The sequence below is a fragment of the Prinia subflava genome, chromosome 19, assembly GCF_021018805.1.
Source record: "Prinia subflava isolate CZ2003 ecotype Zambia chromosome 19, Cam_Psub_1.2, whole genome shotgun sequence".
NCBI classification, from domain to species: domain Eukaryota; kingdom Metazoa; phylum Chordata; class Aves; order Passeriformes; family Cisticolidae; genus Prinia; species Prinia subflava.
Window position 1 is genome coordinate 10447307 of NC_086265.1, and position 17025 is coordinate 10464331.

Here is a 17025-nt window from a genome sequence, read left to right on the forward strand (position 1 = left end):
ACTGGTGCTGGGGATTGGCTAGGAGCCTCTTTGTGTGGCAGTGTCCTGCTCTCCAACCTCTGCACACTCAGAAATGCTGCACATATCTGCAGCAGTGACGACAGCAGCCTCCAGGCCCTACCAGCTGCTTCCAGACACATCACATCTTATCCTCCTTTCCCCAAGATGCTCCCAACCTACAACGCCCTTCCCTTACTCTATCAGACCTACAGTTGTCTCCTTTCTCTATGCAAAGGTTCAGTCACAAGTTGCCAGGATTAATTTCTGCTTGGCTTCAAAGGGCACCATCATCACTGTGTGTTTCTTGGTGTGACTGGGAGCTATTTTCCTCTTGGTCACCTCTTTACTCAAACTGGGAGGTCGAGGACCAATATCCTTCTGCTTCCTGCATCTCAAATCTTTCACTTCTGAAGTTCTCTTTCAGATTCTTGGGGTCCACAAATCCATGTCCAAAGGAGGAATTTCTCTTCTGCTTTCCTGTTGCTGTGCCAACCAGCATAGCTGTAGTGATGGCTGATGTTCCAGTGACGGAAAAACCATGTTTCTCCTTATATTTGTGTGTGTGCATGTTTACTTGTGTTTGCACAGATGTGTGCACTAGGAAGGGTTTGTGTGTGTGCACATAAAAGCCAGAAGTGCAAATAGGTACCTGGGAGTGCAGCAGTAGAAGAGTTTGTATGCAAGTGGGTGTATGCAAACTGCATGTGTTTATCTATGGAGCTGGTCCCACCTTGGAAATGAGGGTGTGAGCCAAGAAATTGGAAAATGGGTATTTACAGATCTCCACATTCACTGGCTGAGCAGCTGTATTGTTGAAGGTGATATTGGAGATGAGGGTGATAAACTGAACAGAGTCCAGAGTCCTGGTACGTTATAAATGTGTTTAGGGTAATACTGGGGAGGGGGAGCCGTGTGCAGGCTCTGCCAAAGGGAGTGCTGGTACACAACTGTGCTTCACTTACAGTGGAGCCTGTTGAGGAAGGAGCTGCCTGTGCATGTGGAGCAGGACCTCTGTGCTGCTGCCTGTGTGCTGCAGAGGGCTGTGCCTGCCTGTGGGCACTGGGGATGGCTTGGGGCATATGCCCTGTGCCACAGCCAGCCTGCAGGAGCCCAGTGCACAGTCAGAGGCCACAAGCATGGTGGCTGCCTCTGCCTGCCCCTTCCCAGACCCTGCCCTGAGCCGTCGCATCTTGTGCCTCCAGCATCAGATGGCAGGGCAGTCTGTATTTAAAATGGTTACCACATGTCTAGAAGCTGGACTGATCCACAGTGCAGCATCACGGTGGCTGGGTGTCTTCCCTGCAAACTACGGCCGTTTTCGCTTAAGCAGGTCCCTGTGTTTGTAGTGTGCCAGAGCTGTGCCTGGCATCCCAGGAGTGCTGGGCAAAGGCTGGCTGCAGGACACCTTTGTGTCATTACAGAGGCAGTCCTGGAACTAAAGCTACTTCTGAAGAAAGCTGAGTCTGCCAAATCATCTGTAGCTCTTTTCTGCCCGGTCTCACCATGATACAGTGAACAGGTCAGACAGGGCAGGTCTCGAAAGCCTTCTTTTTTTTTTTCCTTCCAGCAGAAGCTCTTGAGCTCCTGCTGCTAGCCTGATTTTACTTTCACAACAAACCCCAAATAATCCCAGGCAGTTTTACTATTTTCTTGTGTAGACAGGGGCAGAGATTAAAGATCCAATCTAAATAATCTAATTCCAGAGATAATCCTTTTGCTCTCATCTCCAATTTGGTACCAGTGAGGCTTCCAAAGTGCTCTACGTGGCAGGGCACAGCTGGTCCCTTGTGGGCACTTGAGCCTTGTAGCCCAGTGCCATTTGGGAGGGCTGTGGGGCAGTGGGGCTGGCTCACACTGATTTCTTAGATATCTCGTTAGCCATGAGGCCTCCTTCTGACCCACACATCTTTGCTGCTCTTTTTGGACATCCCAAATCCTGATCCCATTTTCCAGCAGGAAATGGCTAATACCCAGAACATGTGCCCCTCATTGCTCGTGAACAATCAGGGTGGTAGGTAGACCAGGCAGGACTGATTCAAGACCTTCATTTTGGCACAGCTGCCAGGGGACAGGGAGAGATCACGGGATTGAGAAAGTGACCCTGAGCTTTCATTGTAGGTTACTGGTGTAAATCCAGCCTGCCTCAAGGGACTGACTGATGGCTCAGTGGATTAGTAACAGGATGGAGCCTTTGACATCTGGGGCACAAACTGGCATCAAGTAGCTGCTGTGACGGCAAGTATTGATTTGGGGCAGCAGTGTAGGACACCAGAGATACAGGCCAAACAGCATCGGCCATCCTCTGCCAGGAGCTGTGACCAGCCTGTGAGCCAGGGCAAGGACTCCTCTTGCCCCCAGATGAGCACAGCCACTGTCCCTGCTCACTGCTGCTCAGTTAATCCCTCTTGCTTTGTGATGATTCTTGGGAAATGATCACTCAAGCTAGTTTTTAGAAAATACTCAACCTGGGGACAGCTGGTAACAGTTGAAGTGTTTATATGTGCTTCGAATTGTGTTCCTGACCCGCACATCACAGTTTAAAGTGTAGGATTAGGGAGGGTCATTTGTAATCAGCACAAATGAGCTCTAATGAGGCCTCCCTTGGCCTTACTAACTGGACAGCATTGTTCTGGCCACGGCTGCTTGCACTCCTTTGGTAACAGAACTTGGGGGACACCCAAGAGGTCACAAACACAGCAGGGATACAGGAGATTAGCCTGGATTTGATCAGATGCTGCCAGGACTGGGGTCTGTAACGCTGAGATGATTTGCCAGGAATCAGCGTGAGGTGGCTGAATCTGGAGAGGTGCTAAGCCATACACATTTCATGCTACTAATCTGAATGTGGTTTCCTGAGGCATCCTGTAGTTTAGGAACCCCTTCCTGGCAGCAGTGCCACATCTGTCCTGGCCCAGTTATACCATGAGCCCAAGAACTGATACCACAGCAGCAGGAACATGCTTTGGGGTCCACTCCAGCCTGGGCAGAGCAGACTGGGGAGCAGGGGATGGGTGCACATTCTGCCAAACAGTTCATTCCTCCAAGACTGTGTCTGCTTAAGAGGCCCACAGGTGCATTGCAAAAGCAACAAATGCATTTAATTCTCAGTCTGCAGCACCAAGTCTTTATTTATAAAAGCAAATGCTTTGCAAAAGACTCGAATTAATAAAACATCACTGGCACTTAGAAGCAGCCACTCTAATGCAGCCGGTGCCAGGAGCACAGCCCAGAGGCCTGGCCGGTATCTGATGCCTCATGGAATACCCTGATCAGACAGAAGGGCAAACATTAAGTTATTTGTTCCTCCTTTGTGTAGGGAGTGAGTTTCATTCGACCTCCACCTGGCATATCTCACTCCAGCCACCCAAGACCTTGCCAAAGTCCTCCAGAAAACAAACCCACGATTTTACATTCTCCTATAAAGTGCAAGCCAGGGATCAGCCTGCTGGCAGTGTCACGGTCACCTCCTCGCCTTCCCCTTCATTGGCCGCTTTGCTTCTTAGGCAGATTATCGTGGTGCAAGGTGCTTGCACGCCACCGGCCGCTTCTCTCCTTACGGGCGGGCGGCAGCTGCCTATTCCCTTACTCCATGGCAGGGGAGAACCAGTGTGCTCTGCCAAGGCGGCGAGCCAGGCTTGGGAGCTGCTGTTCAGAGCACAGCGGGCACGGAGCTACCGGGACGTGGCGAGGAGCCGCCCCTGACGGCGACGGAGCTCCCCCTGCCCCAGCTCCGCTTCCAGCCCCTTCCCCGAGCGCACTGGGTCCGCTCCGGTCCGCGCTGCCGCAGCGCCGCCCGTTGCCCCGGCAACCCTCTGCCTGAGCTTCCCGCCGCCGCCACGCCGCGCTCCGCGTTCCGCCGCGCTGGAGCCCCGCGATTGGCGGCGCCGAGGGGCGGGCTCTGCCCACCAGCAGCCGGCGCTCAGGCCAGTTCGCCAGGCTGTCCCTGCTCCCGGCACGACGCGGGGGAGCCTCGTCCGTCCCCGCCGCTCCTTCCTGGGGGAGCCGGTTGCACAGCCGCTCCTCTCCCTGCGCGGGCGGTACCGGCCCCGAGCATCCCAGCCCGCGGGGACCCGGCTCCCCGCGCCGCTCCCGCGCTGTCCCCGCGCCGCTCAGCCCAGCCCGCCCACCGCCGCCGCTCATTGGCCCGCCGCCTTATGAATATGCAAATAAAGCCCCGCGGCCGTCTAATGGCAGATGGGCAGGTAATTAATATTCCCGTTCCGGTGCGCTGATTGGCCGGCGCTCGTCCCGCCCCGGCAGCGGGGTAAGCCGCCCCCTGTCGGCGGCAGGAAGGGGCGGGCGCGGCGCCGGGAGCGCGACATGGTGGGCGCTGGTGCGCGCGGGGCGCCGCTGCTGCCGCCCGTGCTGCTGCTGCCGCTGCTGCTGCGGGGCGCGGCGGGCGGCATCGCCGACAGCGTCGTCTGGGCCGTCAACGCGGGCGGCGATGCCCATGTGGACGTGAACGGCATCCACTTCCGCAAGGACCCGCTCGAGGGCCGCGTGGGCCGAGGTGAGGGCGGGGGACGCGCCGCGGCCGGGGGTTTCGGCGGGACAGCCCGCGGAGTCCCGCTCGGCTCCGCTCCGCTGGGGCTGCGAGACCCCGCTGTGCCGGCGGGGTCCGGGACCCGCGCGTCCCCGCCGCCGTCCTGCCCGCTGTAGCCCCGGCGGGTCCGTGGCTGTCCCCGCAGGACGGCGGGGCTCCTCTCCCCCAGCCGCCCGGGGACGGTCGTGGCCCGAAGGCAGCGCCAGCGGAACCGTGGCCGGGGTCCTCCCGCGCTCCTCCCGCCGGGCCCAGCCGGGGCCGCATCACCCGTCCCCGTGGCGGTGCGGGCCCGGGGCCCCAGAGGCGGCGGGATGACCCCTGCGGGATGGTGTTCCTGTCTTCGGCCTGCGGGGTTGTGTAATGCCGGAGGGGAAGTGGCTCCGCGAGGGTTGCAGTGGGATTTGGGCTGGAAAGGCGGCGGGAGCGGTCAGGCTGCCAGTCCTGCCGCGTGCGCCCGCCGGTCGCTTTTTCTCTCCCGTTTTCCACTGAAGAGCCCGTGTTCCACGGCACGATCCGCCAGTTCGCAGCCCAGTGCGCAGCGTGCTCGATGCAGTGGGAACAAGCTTTTCCAGCCCTCTGCAGCCAGATCTGGGTCGCGCACGATGTGGGCTGATGCTTGCAGCATTCTGGTTCCGACAGCGAGGAGCACAGGCTGCTCGCTGGAGCCCCGGCGCTGGGCCCGGCAGGGGGAGGGTGCAGCCGCCTGGTCTGCCCCATGCCCCAGTCATGGCTGGGTGTTCAAGGGCAGGGACGCGAGCAGAAGTAGAGGCAGATGGGAAATCATCGGCTGCTCTAACTACCAAGTCAGTAAAATCTTCAGCCTGCTATTTAGGACAGGATGGAGAACTAATTGTACTTGGGTTACCTTTTCCCACTTCCTCCAAGACCACCACAGTTGAATTGTGCATGTTTCTGATAATTGATGTACCAAAACTTAGTCGATTCACTAATATATTGAAAAGCTAGCTGTGCTGAGCTGCTCTGCTGTCAGTTACAGGTGAGTGGTGGACTGTGGAGAAGATGAGCTCTCTGTTGCCTTTTGAGTCTAACCTTTGCTGTTTCCATGTAGGATGGTGAGGATTTTCCTGTGCTATACAGCTGGAACTGCTATTGCTTACCCTGCATGAGTGCCATCCCACATGGAGAGCCTATTGGGCACACTGGATGAGGTCACATTTAAATTCTAATACAGTTTTTCATACCCATGGAAGCTGCTGCTACAGTTGCACAGGGTGCCCTGATCGCTGTAGGTCAGCTTCCCTTCATAGACCTCTCACATGTGTGACGTGAATGTCCTTGTGGACTTGAACTCTTTATTTTTGAGTTGAGGAGAAAAAAGGGTCTTTTTCAAGCACACTGTGACATGCACTTCCTTTGTGGAAAGCCCGTGGTGTTTCCTCTGAGCAGCAGGCTGTTAAAGTAATCCTGCCTCAGCCAGTGGTGCCAGGCACAGTGGAGACTTTACCCCTTTGAGCTCTCAGCTGCCTTTCCCTCAATGGCTTTTTATTGCACCATTGTTCTTGTTCGTTTACTCTGGGCTCCTCTCTGCGTTGATAGACATGCAAGGGCTATAGCAGAAATGTATGGCTGACTGGGAGGAGATGACCTAGGGATAGTAATTCTGGGCTGTACTGCCTCTGGGCAATTTAAAACTTTTTTTTTTTTTCTTCCAAGCCTCTGTTCAGCTTCTGTGTCCTAGAGGACTGATTGTGCTGATGCCAATTACAGAATAGGCAGGTGCCAAACGTGGTTGAGTTACAGTTTGGTGTGTACTGCTTGCTTCCAGGGAGCACCTAAAAGTGCTCCAGTGCTTCCAGCGTGCTCTAAAATCCATCTTGCTTCCACAGCTCTGTCAACAGAGCTCTGACCTGCAGGTGACAGGTCTTCCTCTCCAGTTACCTTCTTGGATATTAAAGGACGTTCTTCCAGTGCAGGCTTTCCTTTAACAGGAGCCGACTTCTGTGCAGTCCATGGTTTGCTGTCACTGTAACCTGTAGCTGCCCAGAAATACCTGTGCGGGCAGACAGGTTCAACTTTTCACCCTCTGTATTTCTGGTGGTTAGAGTCTTCAGTCTTTATGCCCAAGTTCAAGTGGTAAAGAGAAATGGACGACTGCCTGAGCAGCTCTGTGTGAAACAGGAGACTAAGACCTGGCATTAATTTCCTCTCGCTCGTTTGCATTGGCTCTGTCTTTGGCAATGTGTGCTGGGTTAGTCGTTCTCACTTTGTCTTGGCCAATGCAGTGTCTGTTCCCATGGAAATGGGGGTGGGAGAGGTAAGTATCAGCGGAGAACTTCGTCTGGATCAACTTCTGTCTGAAGTGCCAGTGGACAGATGGTGTCCACAGTCTTCCCTCCTGGCCCTGCTTCGCTGGGGAATTGTTTGATGTGCAGCTCTGGAGGTGTTGCATCAGTCTGCATTTATACAGCAACCCTGATGCAGTGGCATATCAAGTGGGGTTAAAGTTTTTGGGAGCTGCTGTAGAGGTGGTGAAACACTGAAAAGAGGCAAATTTTGTGATTTCTCTTATTTTGTCAGTTGTTCTGTTTGGGCTCTACTTGGGGGCTCTTCAGATGCCTGCAGACAGCACTCATTACAGCTGGGTGGCACTGAGAATACCACCTGATGGAGCTGCTGGTGCTCTTGAAATGCTTGTCTATCTTTTTTGCTTCCTTCAGCCCATCTTCATGCTGACAGGTATTGTGGGGCTGTGGTGAGAAGAAAGGGCTTTGTGAAATGCCTAATGTTTTTCACCCTTCTGCCATTCTCCAGGTTCTTAGTTGAGGGGATGAGTCTCTAAAACCCAATGCTGTCCACTGCTAACGTCAAATCTGTTGTGTCAATGAGTCAAGTCAGTCCTGTGCTAACTGTTTTAGTTTTGTACTTGGAGTTTGAAATTTGAAAATATTGTAAAAATATTCTAGGTGTTTTCACTCTTTAAAGCAAGAGCCAATGGCCAAGTCCTTTGCCTTTGTATAATGTTTTTGGAACAGGCGCTTTTTTCTGAAATGGTGCAAGTGAGCTTACTGTGTCTTAGACTGCAGCAGCTCTCCAGATGTGTTTTTGTACATTTCTTGGATTTTGGGGCTTTAGCTCTAGTGCTTCTGCTCTGGTAGTGCCGCCACCTGGTCAGAACAAGCAGGGGATGAGTGTGATGGGTTTAAGTGCTAACACCACTTACTGAGTTAAGTGCTTCAAGAATATGTAAAGTGTTTCCTCCTCACAATGTAACCCTCTCACTCTTCTGTGCTCAAACCCAGCTTCTGACTATGGTATGAAACTGCCAATCCTGCGGTCCAACGCGGAGGACCAGATTCTGTACCAGACTGAGCGTTACAATGAGGAAACCTTTGGCTATGAGGTCCCCATCAAAGAGGAGGGTGACTATGTGCTGGTGTTGAAGTTTGCAGAGGTCTATTTTGCACAGTCTCAGCAGAAGGTAAGCGATAGCTCCCTGTGTGTCTCTGATGTGAGTTCCTGGTTAAGACTGTGTGTGCTGGGGCTGCCTCTGCTGCTCCGCATGCTGGAGGAAGGAGTCAGGCACTAATTGTTAACTTATGTCCCAGCCTCTCCCAGGCTCTGAACCTTTAGATCTCTCTTCCACATTCCAGCTATACAATTGTACTGGAACACTGAATTTCAAAGTATTCAAACAAACATGTGCAACTAAACATAACTAGCAACTAACATAACTACAGTTTTATGACCGGTTCAGTCTGTGCTGGCTTTGAGAAGTTTTTTGTTTTCTTGAGCACTTGCTTCTGACTTGACAGCATAGTTATGCTGGAGCAAGTATTGCATAGATTGAAGCAGGGAGGTGGTCTGGGTTAAATAGCCTACTCAAAACAATTTTTACAAATGTAATAAGGCTTGATACTGGCTCAGGCTGAAAGCGGAGTGGAATTTAACTGGAATTCAAAAGCAGTTAAATTCAACTGCTTTTTGCTTTTTAGAGAAGACTAATCCTTGACCACTTTTGAAATCCCTCCTTTACAGAAGTGGAAACAGAAGCAAGCAGAACTCAAAGTCCTGTAATAAATTGGGGTGGGAGTGGTCTGTGTTTTAGTATGGCTTTCCTCTGATTCCATCAGCTTCTTTAGGACTGATCTCTTTAAGCACTGTGCTGCCTTCCTGCCAGAGAAGTATTTCAGGGAGCAGAACTGGTGGGGCTGGCTTACAGAACGGATGCAAAAAGCAGCCTCAGATTAAACTGAAGGGCTGAGGCATCTTTGGTTCCTCTTCCTTCATGTGGTTCTGCTGGGATTCCCCAGGTGCTGCATGAAGCTTGAGTCATTACAGCCCTGAGGAGGACTTTCACTCTGAATTCACAGATGTGGTTAGCAGCTGAACCATTTTACCTCCTTCAAACCGTGTTCTTCACCAGCTTGTTTCCTCTTCTGTCCTCTGCTGCAAGCTGTTAGTTAGAAATGGCTTCATTCCCTAGGGTGTGGTGTGTCAGCCACCCCAGGGTGGTAAGAGCAGGTCTTCAGGTAGGAAAAAAGTTGGGAAAGAGAAGCATGAATAAACCAGAATAAAATTGTGCTGTCCTCGAGTCTGAACAGCAGCTGTAGGGGCTGTTTTAAAAAGAGAAAGCAGATTTTGGGGTATTTGAAAGCATTGTTAATGCTTTGGTGTCTTTACCTAGCTGCTTTTGGGCTCTGAATCCTCCCCAAAGGAGTGAGCCAGGACATGTTAAAATGCTTTCTGGTCCTGCGTGCATGGAAAGCAGAGACCTTTCCTGTTGTGTTCCCATTTCAACTGTCACGTGCCTGAATCTGTTCTGACTCTCTGTCATTTCTTCCACCCTGAAGGTGTTTGATGTTCGCTTGAATGGCCACGTGGTGGTGAAAGACTTGGACATTTTTGACAGAGTTGGACACAGCACAGCTCACGATGAGATCATCCCCATGAGTATCAAAAAGGGAAAACTGAGCGTCCAGGGAGAGGTTTCAACATTCACAGGAAAGCTCCACATTGAGTTTGTAAAGGTAATAAGCTTCTCAGGGCAGAGCCTTGATCTTCCCTTTTCCCTTCTTCCCAGTCATGTGGTGCAGCTGTGTGCTGGAGGAGTGAGGTGTTGTGGGTGGGGACACCACTCCTTGTCTCGGAGCTGCAGCACTGACTGCTGCCTTTGCTTTTTCTAGGGCTACTATGACAATCCGAAAATCTGTGCCCTGTACATCCTGCAAGGAACAGTGGAAGGTAAGCACAGTTTCTGAGCCAGAAGGCTCTTCCCCCTTGGAGAGCAGCCTGTTGCTTCTCAGACTATGAGATCATAGCTCTTGCTGAACCACATCTGCCAAAATTGTTTCTTTTTTCGCTGAGTTCCCACAGAGTGCAGTTGCTGAGTGAAGTAGGTGTGTACTGTCCTCATTCTCCTCTAAGTCACAAAGCTTATGTCATTTTGGAACAAGAAAAATCAATTTGTTTTGGAATTTCCTGTATATGGGGTAGAGGAGAAAGGAACATGTCTGGTCACTCTCAGCTTATAGCTACAGATAAATACCCTCTGGCCTTGGATGTCAGCAGCAACCCTGCAGACAAATAATTTACAGTTATTTTAGCTAGTGCTGAAGTATTTCTTACCTGGAGCTTTGTTTTGCCTTGTCAGCTTGAGGACAAGGCAGTGCTTTTTCCCAGATACCAGTTCCTCTGGATAGCTCTGGGGAGTGCTGGAAAGGTCCTCATTCTTTCATCACCCTCTTTATAAGTGAGCTGGAATTGAAGCCCCTCTAGCTCCTGAACTAGGAGAGTTTAGGATCCCTCTCTGACCAAAACACAAATTTGCTTTACTATGGGATGGTTTGGTGCTGCTGAAGATTGGTAAGGACCTTGTGGGTAGGTGGCACCTGCAGCTCAGGCCCCAGGCTCAGAGGGGTGGAATTGAATGAGGCTTGGCCGTGCTGCTCTCACAGCTCTTGCTTTGAGGGGGGCAGTGATGGGGGGTAGGAAAGGGTTGATTATGGATTATGGAAAGGGTTGTTCCCGTTCCTGTTTGCACCTGTATCTGCTGGTCCTGCAGGCAGCAGGTGCTTGTTCTTGACTAGATCTTACTGAGCAGCTGCAGTATCTGAATGTGTGCTCTAAGTGTGCTTTTGTGCATTAACTTCTCCATGTGACAGGCTGATGGTGTGGAAGGATGTAGTTTTTCTGCAGGCTGGATCCTTGGATGCTCTTACCTTGCAAAAAAAAAGAAATACTGGTGTGATCCTCTAGAGGAGGTAGAAGATATTCCTCTCTTCTGGGGTGTTCTGGTTGTGGTTTTGATGGGGTCTCAGGTGCCCTCTTGCTGATGTTCATGTTGGATCAGGGAGAGAGGAAGGAAGTGTCTCGAGTGATCTCCCAGTTTACATCCTGCCTGCTTGCAACCTTTTGTCTTGTTCAACAGATGTTCCAAAGCTGCAGCCACACCCAGGTCTGGAGAAAAAAGAGGAAGATGATGATGAAGATGACTACGATGATGGCTCCAGTGTCAAAAAACAGGCAAATAAGAACCGGGTTCAGTCAGGCCCACGCACACCAAACCCCTATGCCTCGGACAACAGCAGCCTCATGTTTCCCATATTGGTGGCCTTTGGTGTCTTCATTCCTACCCTCTTCTGCCTCTGCCGATTGTGAGAGCAAGCCCCACAGTGCATCAGCCCAGGGGCTGAGAGGGGAGGAGTTGGACCAAATATGGTTGCTTTCAATTTCTCCATATTGTTCATAATTTAAAGGAAAAAAAAAAAAGAGGTGATTCATTTGGAATGAATAGCAATGAATAGCAGGTCCAGGTAAGAGGGAGCTTACCTTCCCCCTACCAGCAGCAAGGCCCTCGCCTTTCCCTTCGCACCATGTGCAGCCTGTGATTCTCCCTGGGGCATCCAAGAGTGAACTGAGTCCTGGCTGGGTGTGTATTGAGCCACTGAAAGCTGATGCTACGAGTCCTGGGCCATGTCCCACACTGAGAGAAAGCCATGTGCTGTAGGACCTCTGCCTTTTCTGGGTGGAATACAGTTCCTTAAGCAGGAAAGCAGTTCTTTAAACAAGGCTGGGGTACACACTTTGTCCAGGAGCGTGGAAGTGTTGTGGTGCTGTTGGCTGTCAAGCAACTGCAGAGGACAGAGCCTGGCTCAGCATCTCCCTGAACGTGTGCACCATGATGTATGGTACTCGCCTGTGTGAAGATAGCAAGGCTCCAGACCAGCCTCCGTGGAGACAGTCCCCTCCTCAGACTGCAAGCTGTGCCAGGAGCAGAGGGATTTATCTGGCCTGATTTGCTGCACCAGTTGGGAGAGACTTTCCTAGTCTGACAATTGCAGTGTTTGTTCCATCGCAGAGGGATTCTGCTGTAGCCTGCAAGAGGCTGATGTTGTTAGCGTCTGATCAGATGCAATGTTTTCTGTATTGATTATGGCTTTTGTTTCCTTTAATATCCTTTTATTTTCAAAGGTTTTGTTTTAAGCCCAGCTCCTTGTTTTGCCTTTCCTAGCAAGTGACCTCTTCTTTGGAAGAAGCTGAGAATCAGGTGAACTAGAGAGGAGGTTCAGGACTTGTTCCTTAACCTTCCTTATGGTGAGCTCCCTTCTCCATGACTAAACAACATGTGCTGTAGGACAGAGCAGAGCAACCTGCTGGATGCTCCCTGTGGACTCTCATTCCCTCGATAGGGACCAGCCCTGGCTGTGAGAAGTGGAGGTGGTCAGTGTTTGCAGTAAGTTTGACCTTTTGCATATCCAGGCCCTGTAGTGAAGGGGCAGATGTCAAACATTTCAGTCCTGCAGAGCAAGGTGGTTCGTTGCCATCCAGAGATCTGGAAGTGAGCCATGCACTGGAGACAAGGTCACCTGCTTCCCCCAGGGGTATTTCTGCTAGAGGCTTCTGTTTCCACATGCAGAGCCTGTGCCTGCCTGGCAGAGGCTGAACAGAGCAGAAGCCACTGCTGCACCTTCTGGTCCAGAGTTGCAGGCCTTGAGGAACCGCTTTCCCACAGTCTTGGCCTCCAACCTGTTGAGCATTTCAGGTGTACCAGGAGGGAGATGTTCTGTGCTGGAGCAGGGCCTGTCCCAGGCAGGGTTGGGTTTTTGCCAATCAGCTTTGTTGCTGCTGAGCTCTGGGCTCACAGAGCGCTTTACCTCATGCTCTCTCTGCTGTCCTCAGAAGTGTTCTGTCTTTCCCCAGAGCAGTGGTGCTGAGTGGTGACCTCTGTGCTGCTCTGCCTCTCTGGGCCTGCATTTCCCCAGTAGTTGTTCCTGGGTTTGATTCCCTGCAGTGGCTCAGCCTTTCTCTGAGCTGAGCAGGGTCTGCAGGATTACCGAGTTTCTGGCAAGGGAACTGGAGGAGCCTTTTCTGTTCTGCTGGGCCCAGACAGCTGAAGCCTTCGCTTCCTCTTAACCCTCAAGCTGTGATAGGAGCTGTCAGCTCAGGGGCTCCAGAGTGGAAGCTGGGGAAGGTGACAAAACGCTGCTCTCTGCAGCAGTGCCACTGAACCTTGCTTTTCTGATCGCATCACTGCTACAGGCCTGACCCCAATTCTGTACCTGTGAGCTGACAAACAAGCAGGACTGTAATTATTTCCTCTCCAACTGCACAAGGAGTAGTTTGAGAGAGAAGGAAGAGTCCCTGCCCCAGTTAAAGGAGAATACAGGCTTTAGAGAGAGCAGATCCTGAAGAACAAGCCTTAGGACGAAAGGTGGTAAGCTTGAAGTTGTCTGCTTCAACTTCTAGCTACTGTTAAAATCCTAATACTTATAAAACTATTATAAAATTTGAGCTCTGATATGTTCAGTGACAGTGCCTGCAGGGATTCTCCAGCATTTTTGGGATTGCTCTAACTGGATCAAGGCGACATTTAGATCTTTATCAGTTTTGAGAACCATGAACTGTGCTGGTTTGTTAAGCAAAGAACCTGGAGTTGAAAGCAGGCGTCTCTCTAAGGAGCTGCTCTCCTCCAGGCCTTTTAGGGTGCATTTTATTTGAGCATCCTTGAAGCAACGAATCATTTGGCTTCTTGTATCTCACCCAGTAATCTCAGCACCTTGCCTCCTGTGGGAGAACGGGTGTGTGTTTAGATGTGCAGGAGCTGGAGACAACTCTTCTAGGATAGTTTATCCTGGCCTTTCCTGGTAGCCAGGGCACCCATTTAGTGCCATCAGCTGCCCCAAGGCAGAGCTGTACAGGGTGTGATCTAGTTTGTTCCAGTTGCTCCGTTCAAGTGAATTTGTCTTATGTGAACAAAAATAGGGAGGATAAATAGTTCATCCTTCATGACTTCAATTTAGTTATTTTGACTCTGGTTTTATGCATCTTTCTCACTACAAAACTGATTTCTGGTGAGTTCCTGAACCTGTTACAGTCCTATGAGCAGTTTCCTTCCTGGTCCATCCCCTCCTGACTGGTTTGCTGTGGAAGGAGCCTTCAAACAAAGCATGTGGAGCACTGAGGATGGTGAGGGATGGCAGTCAGCACCTTGCTGGGAATGGAGTACTCAGCTCCCCTGGCCATCTCTGTGTAGTATCTACAAGCCAGACTCAGGGCTGTAATGTGGTACCTGGTCCTGACCAGGGAAAGTGGAAGTTTGAGCTGGCTGTAGCTCTCCAAGAATGGGTGTTTGAGGGAATATCCAAGACATTGTTTAGCTGAGACAGGTCAGAGACGAGCCTGTTTGTGCTGATTCCTCTGCCAGCAGCAGGCAGATGGAGGGCAGCAGTGTGGGGAGCTGGGTCAGAACACACCCTGGCTTGATTCATGTTGTTCAGAGAGGGGCAGATACGGCAATTTTAATAAAGCTTCCACTTAATAAAGGGAAAGTCACTGTCTGTGATGTTTCAGGCCTGGATCCAGCCTCAGCATAGTGGTTTCAAAGCTTATTTTAATTGTCTCATCAGCCCCTCCTTTAAGCCAGGCTATTGAAGACTTCTCTGTGTGTGACTAAACATCTTTGACCCTTTTGAGTGTCCTAGGTGGCAGTGAACAGAAAGCCAAATGAATTCCCTTCTCTTTTTGGTGCCTTTGCCTCAGGCTTTGAATAAAAGTCTATTTGAAGGAGCTTCTTTTTTTTTTTAAGGAGCTTCTGAGTTTTTCCTTTTTCTTCAAAGGACAGGCATTCCCTGCCCTTGAGATCAGATGGGGACTGCCTCCCTGTCCCTGGATGCCAGCTCTGGAGGTCACAGAAGAGGTCACAGCTGAAGTAGAAAACTGTGAGCAAGTATCTTTATTTTCAGCCCTTATAGTCAATGGAAGAAAAGTCTAGCAGGGGATAGAAGAACTGGAAGAACTCCTTCAGGTCTGGTCTCCCCCAGCAATCTCCTGAAGGCAGGATGGAGAAATTCCAGACAGTCTGGTGCCTGGGCGTCTGTGCCATTGGGAGCTGAGTGAGTCACGCTGGGTCCTGGTAGTTGTGTGGCACTTACAGCTCCTGGCTGAAGAGTGGGGCTTGGGGGGTCCTGCACCCCCCGTTTACTCACTGAGGGCTTGCCCTGTGCTGCTTAGGTCTCAACAGAGCAGGGACCTGTGCCTTGTCCCTTGGCCTTTAAGTTGGAACAGGATTGCAGCAGCCAGGGAAGTGTCTTGCTACAGGAACTCTGGGCTGAACAAGCCTGTTGCTGATAGAAAACAGCAGGAGAGAGGGCCATGAGAGCAGCTTCAGCCCTTGATGTGAGACAGACTCTGAGCAGCTGTGAAGTACCAAGTGTTTCAGGCTCTGTTTAGTGCTCAAATGTGGCAGAGATCCGTCTGCTTCTTGCACGTATGGTGGGGAGGGAAATATCCTTGCTGAGAATCCAAGGGAAATGGGAACTGGGCCAGCACTGAGCTAATTTACCTACTGGCACTTCTGCATCTCCACAACAAACGCCAAAGCCTAATACAATTCAAGGATGCTATTTTAACGTCGGCCTGGTTCCACCAGTCTGTCTCCACCGGCTGGTCCCAGATAGGCTCACACAAGTGTTCTCAACGGCACAAACACAGGCTGGGGCTGTGCAGGCTCAAACGTGATCACACGGACGGGCCTCCTGTGCTGCACCCTGCTTCGTGCTGCCCAGCGGGTCTGGGGCACATGCATTCACCTTGGATCCAAATGGATTTGACCCAGGAGTATTGTAGCATTGAAAGGTGCTGGGGAGGATGGGAGAGGTGAAAGCAGGTCCATGTCTTCCGGGACTCTGGCTTGCTCAGAGTTTATTGCTGTATATTAAATACTATTTTTGGAGACTGAGGGGAAGATGAGGGTGGGGAGGGATGTGACGATGCTATCCCCAGTCTGATTGGTGGGATGGTACTGCAGGTTATTGATAGGTTTTGATTTTTTTTCTCAAAAAGTGCTTTATTTAAAAAAAAAAAAAATCAACAGAACAAGTGCTTTCCACCCTCCTTGAAACTGTGCTGGCGGATTAGAAAATGTGAATAATCTTCTGCAAACATCAAAGGTTTCTGCTAAAGAGTTTGTGTGATGGAGATTTGAAGGCAAGGGGCAAAGTACAGCTTGAACCAGTCTAGCTGGGAAGAGTGTGAATCCAGGCAATGCAAGATCTCTGCCCTGGAGTTGTTCCCAGTCACACGTAATGGGGATTTGCTCTCCTGTGCTACCATGGCTGTTCTGTCACACTGTGGCAGTTCCTGAGCTGGTGTTCTGGAGCAAAGCAGTGGCTGGAAACTGGCTGGCAAGTGGGAGCTTCAATTTTTTGTGGTTTCCTCGGGGGCTTTGTGCGTTCAGGGCTTTCCCACTTGAGAAGCAGCTGGGTTGGTAAAGCAGCCCTGGAGCCTGTGGGAGCAGAGGCAGGATCTGTGCTCCATGCAGGAGGCAGCAGCCAGGACTGTGAGAGGTGCTGGTGGTTGGTTCCTGTTGGGGGAGCAGTCACTGTTGGCACACGGTCCCACTGCTCCACAGTGCCTGGCTGTGGATGTGGAAGTGACCGGTGCCACTGGCATTAAGGACACATCACAAACTATGTAAAGCTCCAAATCTAAGTTGTCTGTAAAGGCTGAAGCAGTGTGGGGAGAAATCTCCATCTGTACGTGTCACCAGTACAAAGGGTTTTGAGGAGGATTTTTAATTTTACTGTCCATTGCTTTGTGTTATAACAACTTGCAGTGACAATTTTAGTTTGTTTTGCAGCAAGCTTGGGCCCTAGGTGAGAAGCACAGATACCTATTTCTGATTGCATCGGCTTTGCAGGGACTAGTTTGGGGGAGATGGGCGTGGGGGTGGGTTATTTTATTTTTGGTACACGGTAGCAGTTTTATTTTTTAATTTTCCCAGGATGTTTGGTTAAAGAGAATGTTCTGAAATCTACTGTCTGGCAGTTTAACCAGCAGTGTGCTAAAGGAAAATAAACAGAATTATATTGTCACTTGGATGATATGGTCCCTGTTTTCTGGTGGTGGGGGCAGAAGAGCCCCCTCTGATTTCCACCCACGCCAGGGAGGCTGACCCTGGCTACCTGCCAGGTAACACCGTACTGCTGCCTCCAGTACGGCCCTGCTGATCTCTTGCCCATTGT

At 51.1% G+C, this 17025-nt stretch overlaps 1 protein-coding gene across 1 annotated transcript; it reads left to right on the forward strand.

The window, feature by feature from the left end:
- Positions 1 to 4266: 4266 nt before the first annotated feature.
- MLEC (malectin) lies at positions 4267 to 16875 on the forward strand. Its single transcript, XM_063415766.1, has 5 exons — positions 4267 to 4510; positions 7804 to 7982; positions 9355 to 9531; positions 9688 to 9745; positions 10932 to 16875. Exons 1-5 carry the CDS (start codon positions 4321 to 4323, stop codon positions 11159 to 11161), a joined length of 834 nt encoding a protein of 277 aa, XP_063271836.1. The 5' UTR covers positions 4267 to 4320; the 3' UTR covers positions 11162 to 16875.
- Positions 16876 to 17025: the final 150 nt, after the last annotated feature.

What these genes read in the sequence shown, in the direction of transcription:
- MLEC (XM_063415766.1), top strand. Translation starts at nt 4,321, where the DNA reads ATGGTGGGCGCTGGTGCGCGCGGGGCGCCGCTGCTGCCGCCCGTGCTG. An exon ending in CGAGGGCCGCGTGGGCCGAG is followed by an intron (nt 4,511 to 7,803) that starts GTGAGGGCGGGG and finishes GCTCAAACCCAG; the next exon opens with CTTCTGACTATGGTATGAAA. An exon ending in TCCACATTGAGTTTGTAAAG is followed by an intron (nt 9,532 to 9,687) that starts GTAATAAGCTTC and finishes TGCTTTTTCTAG; the next exon opens with GGCTACTATGACAATCCGAA.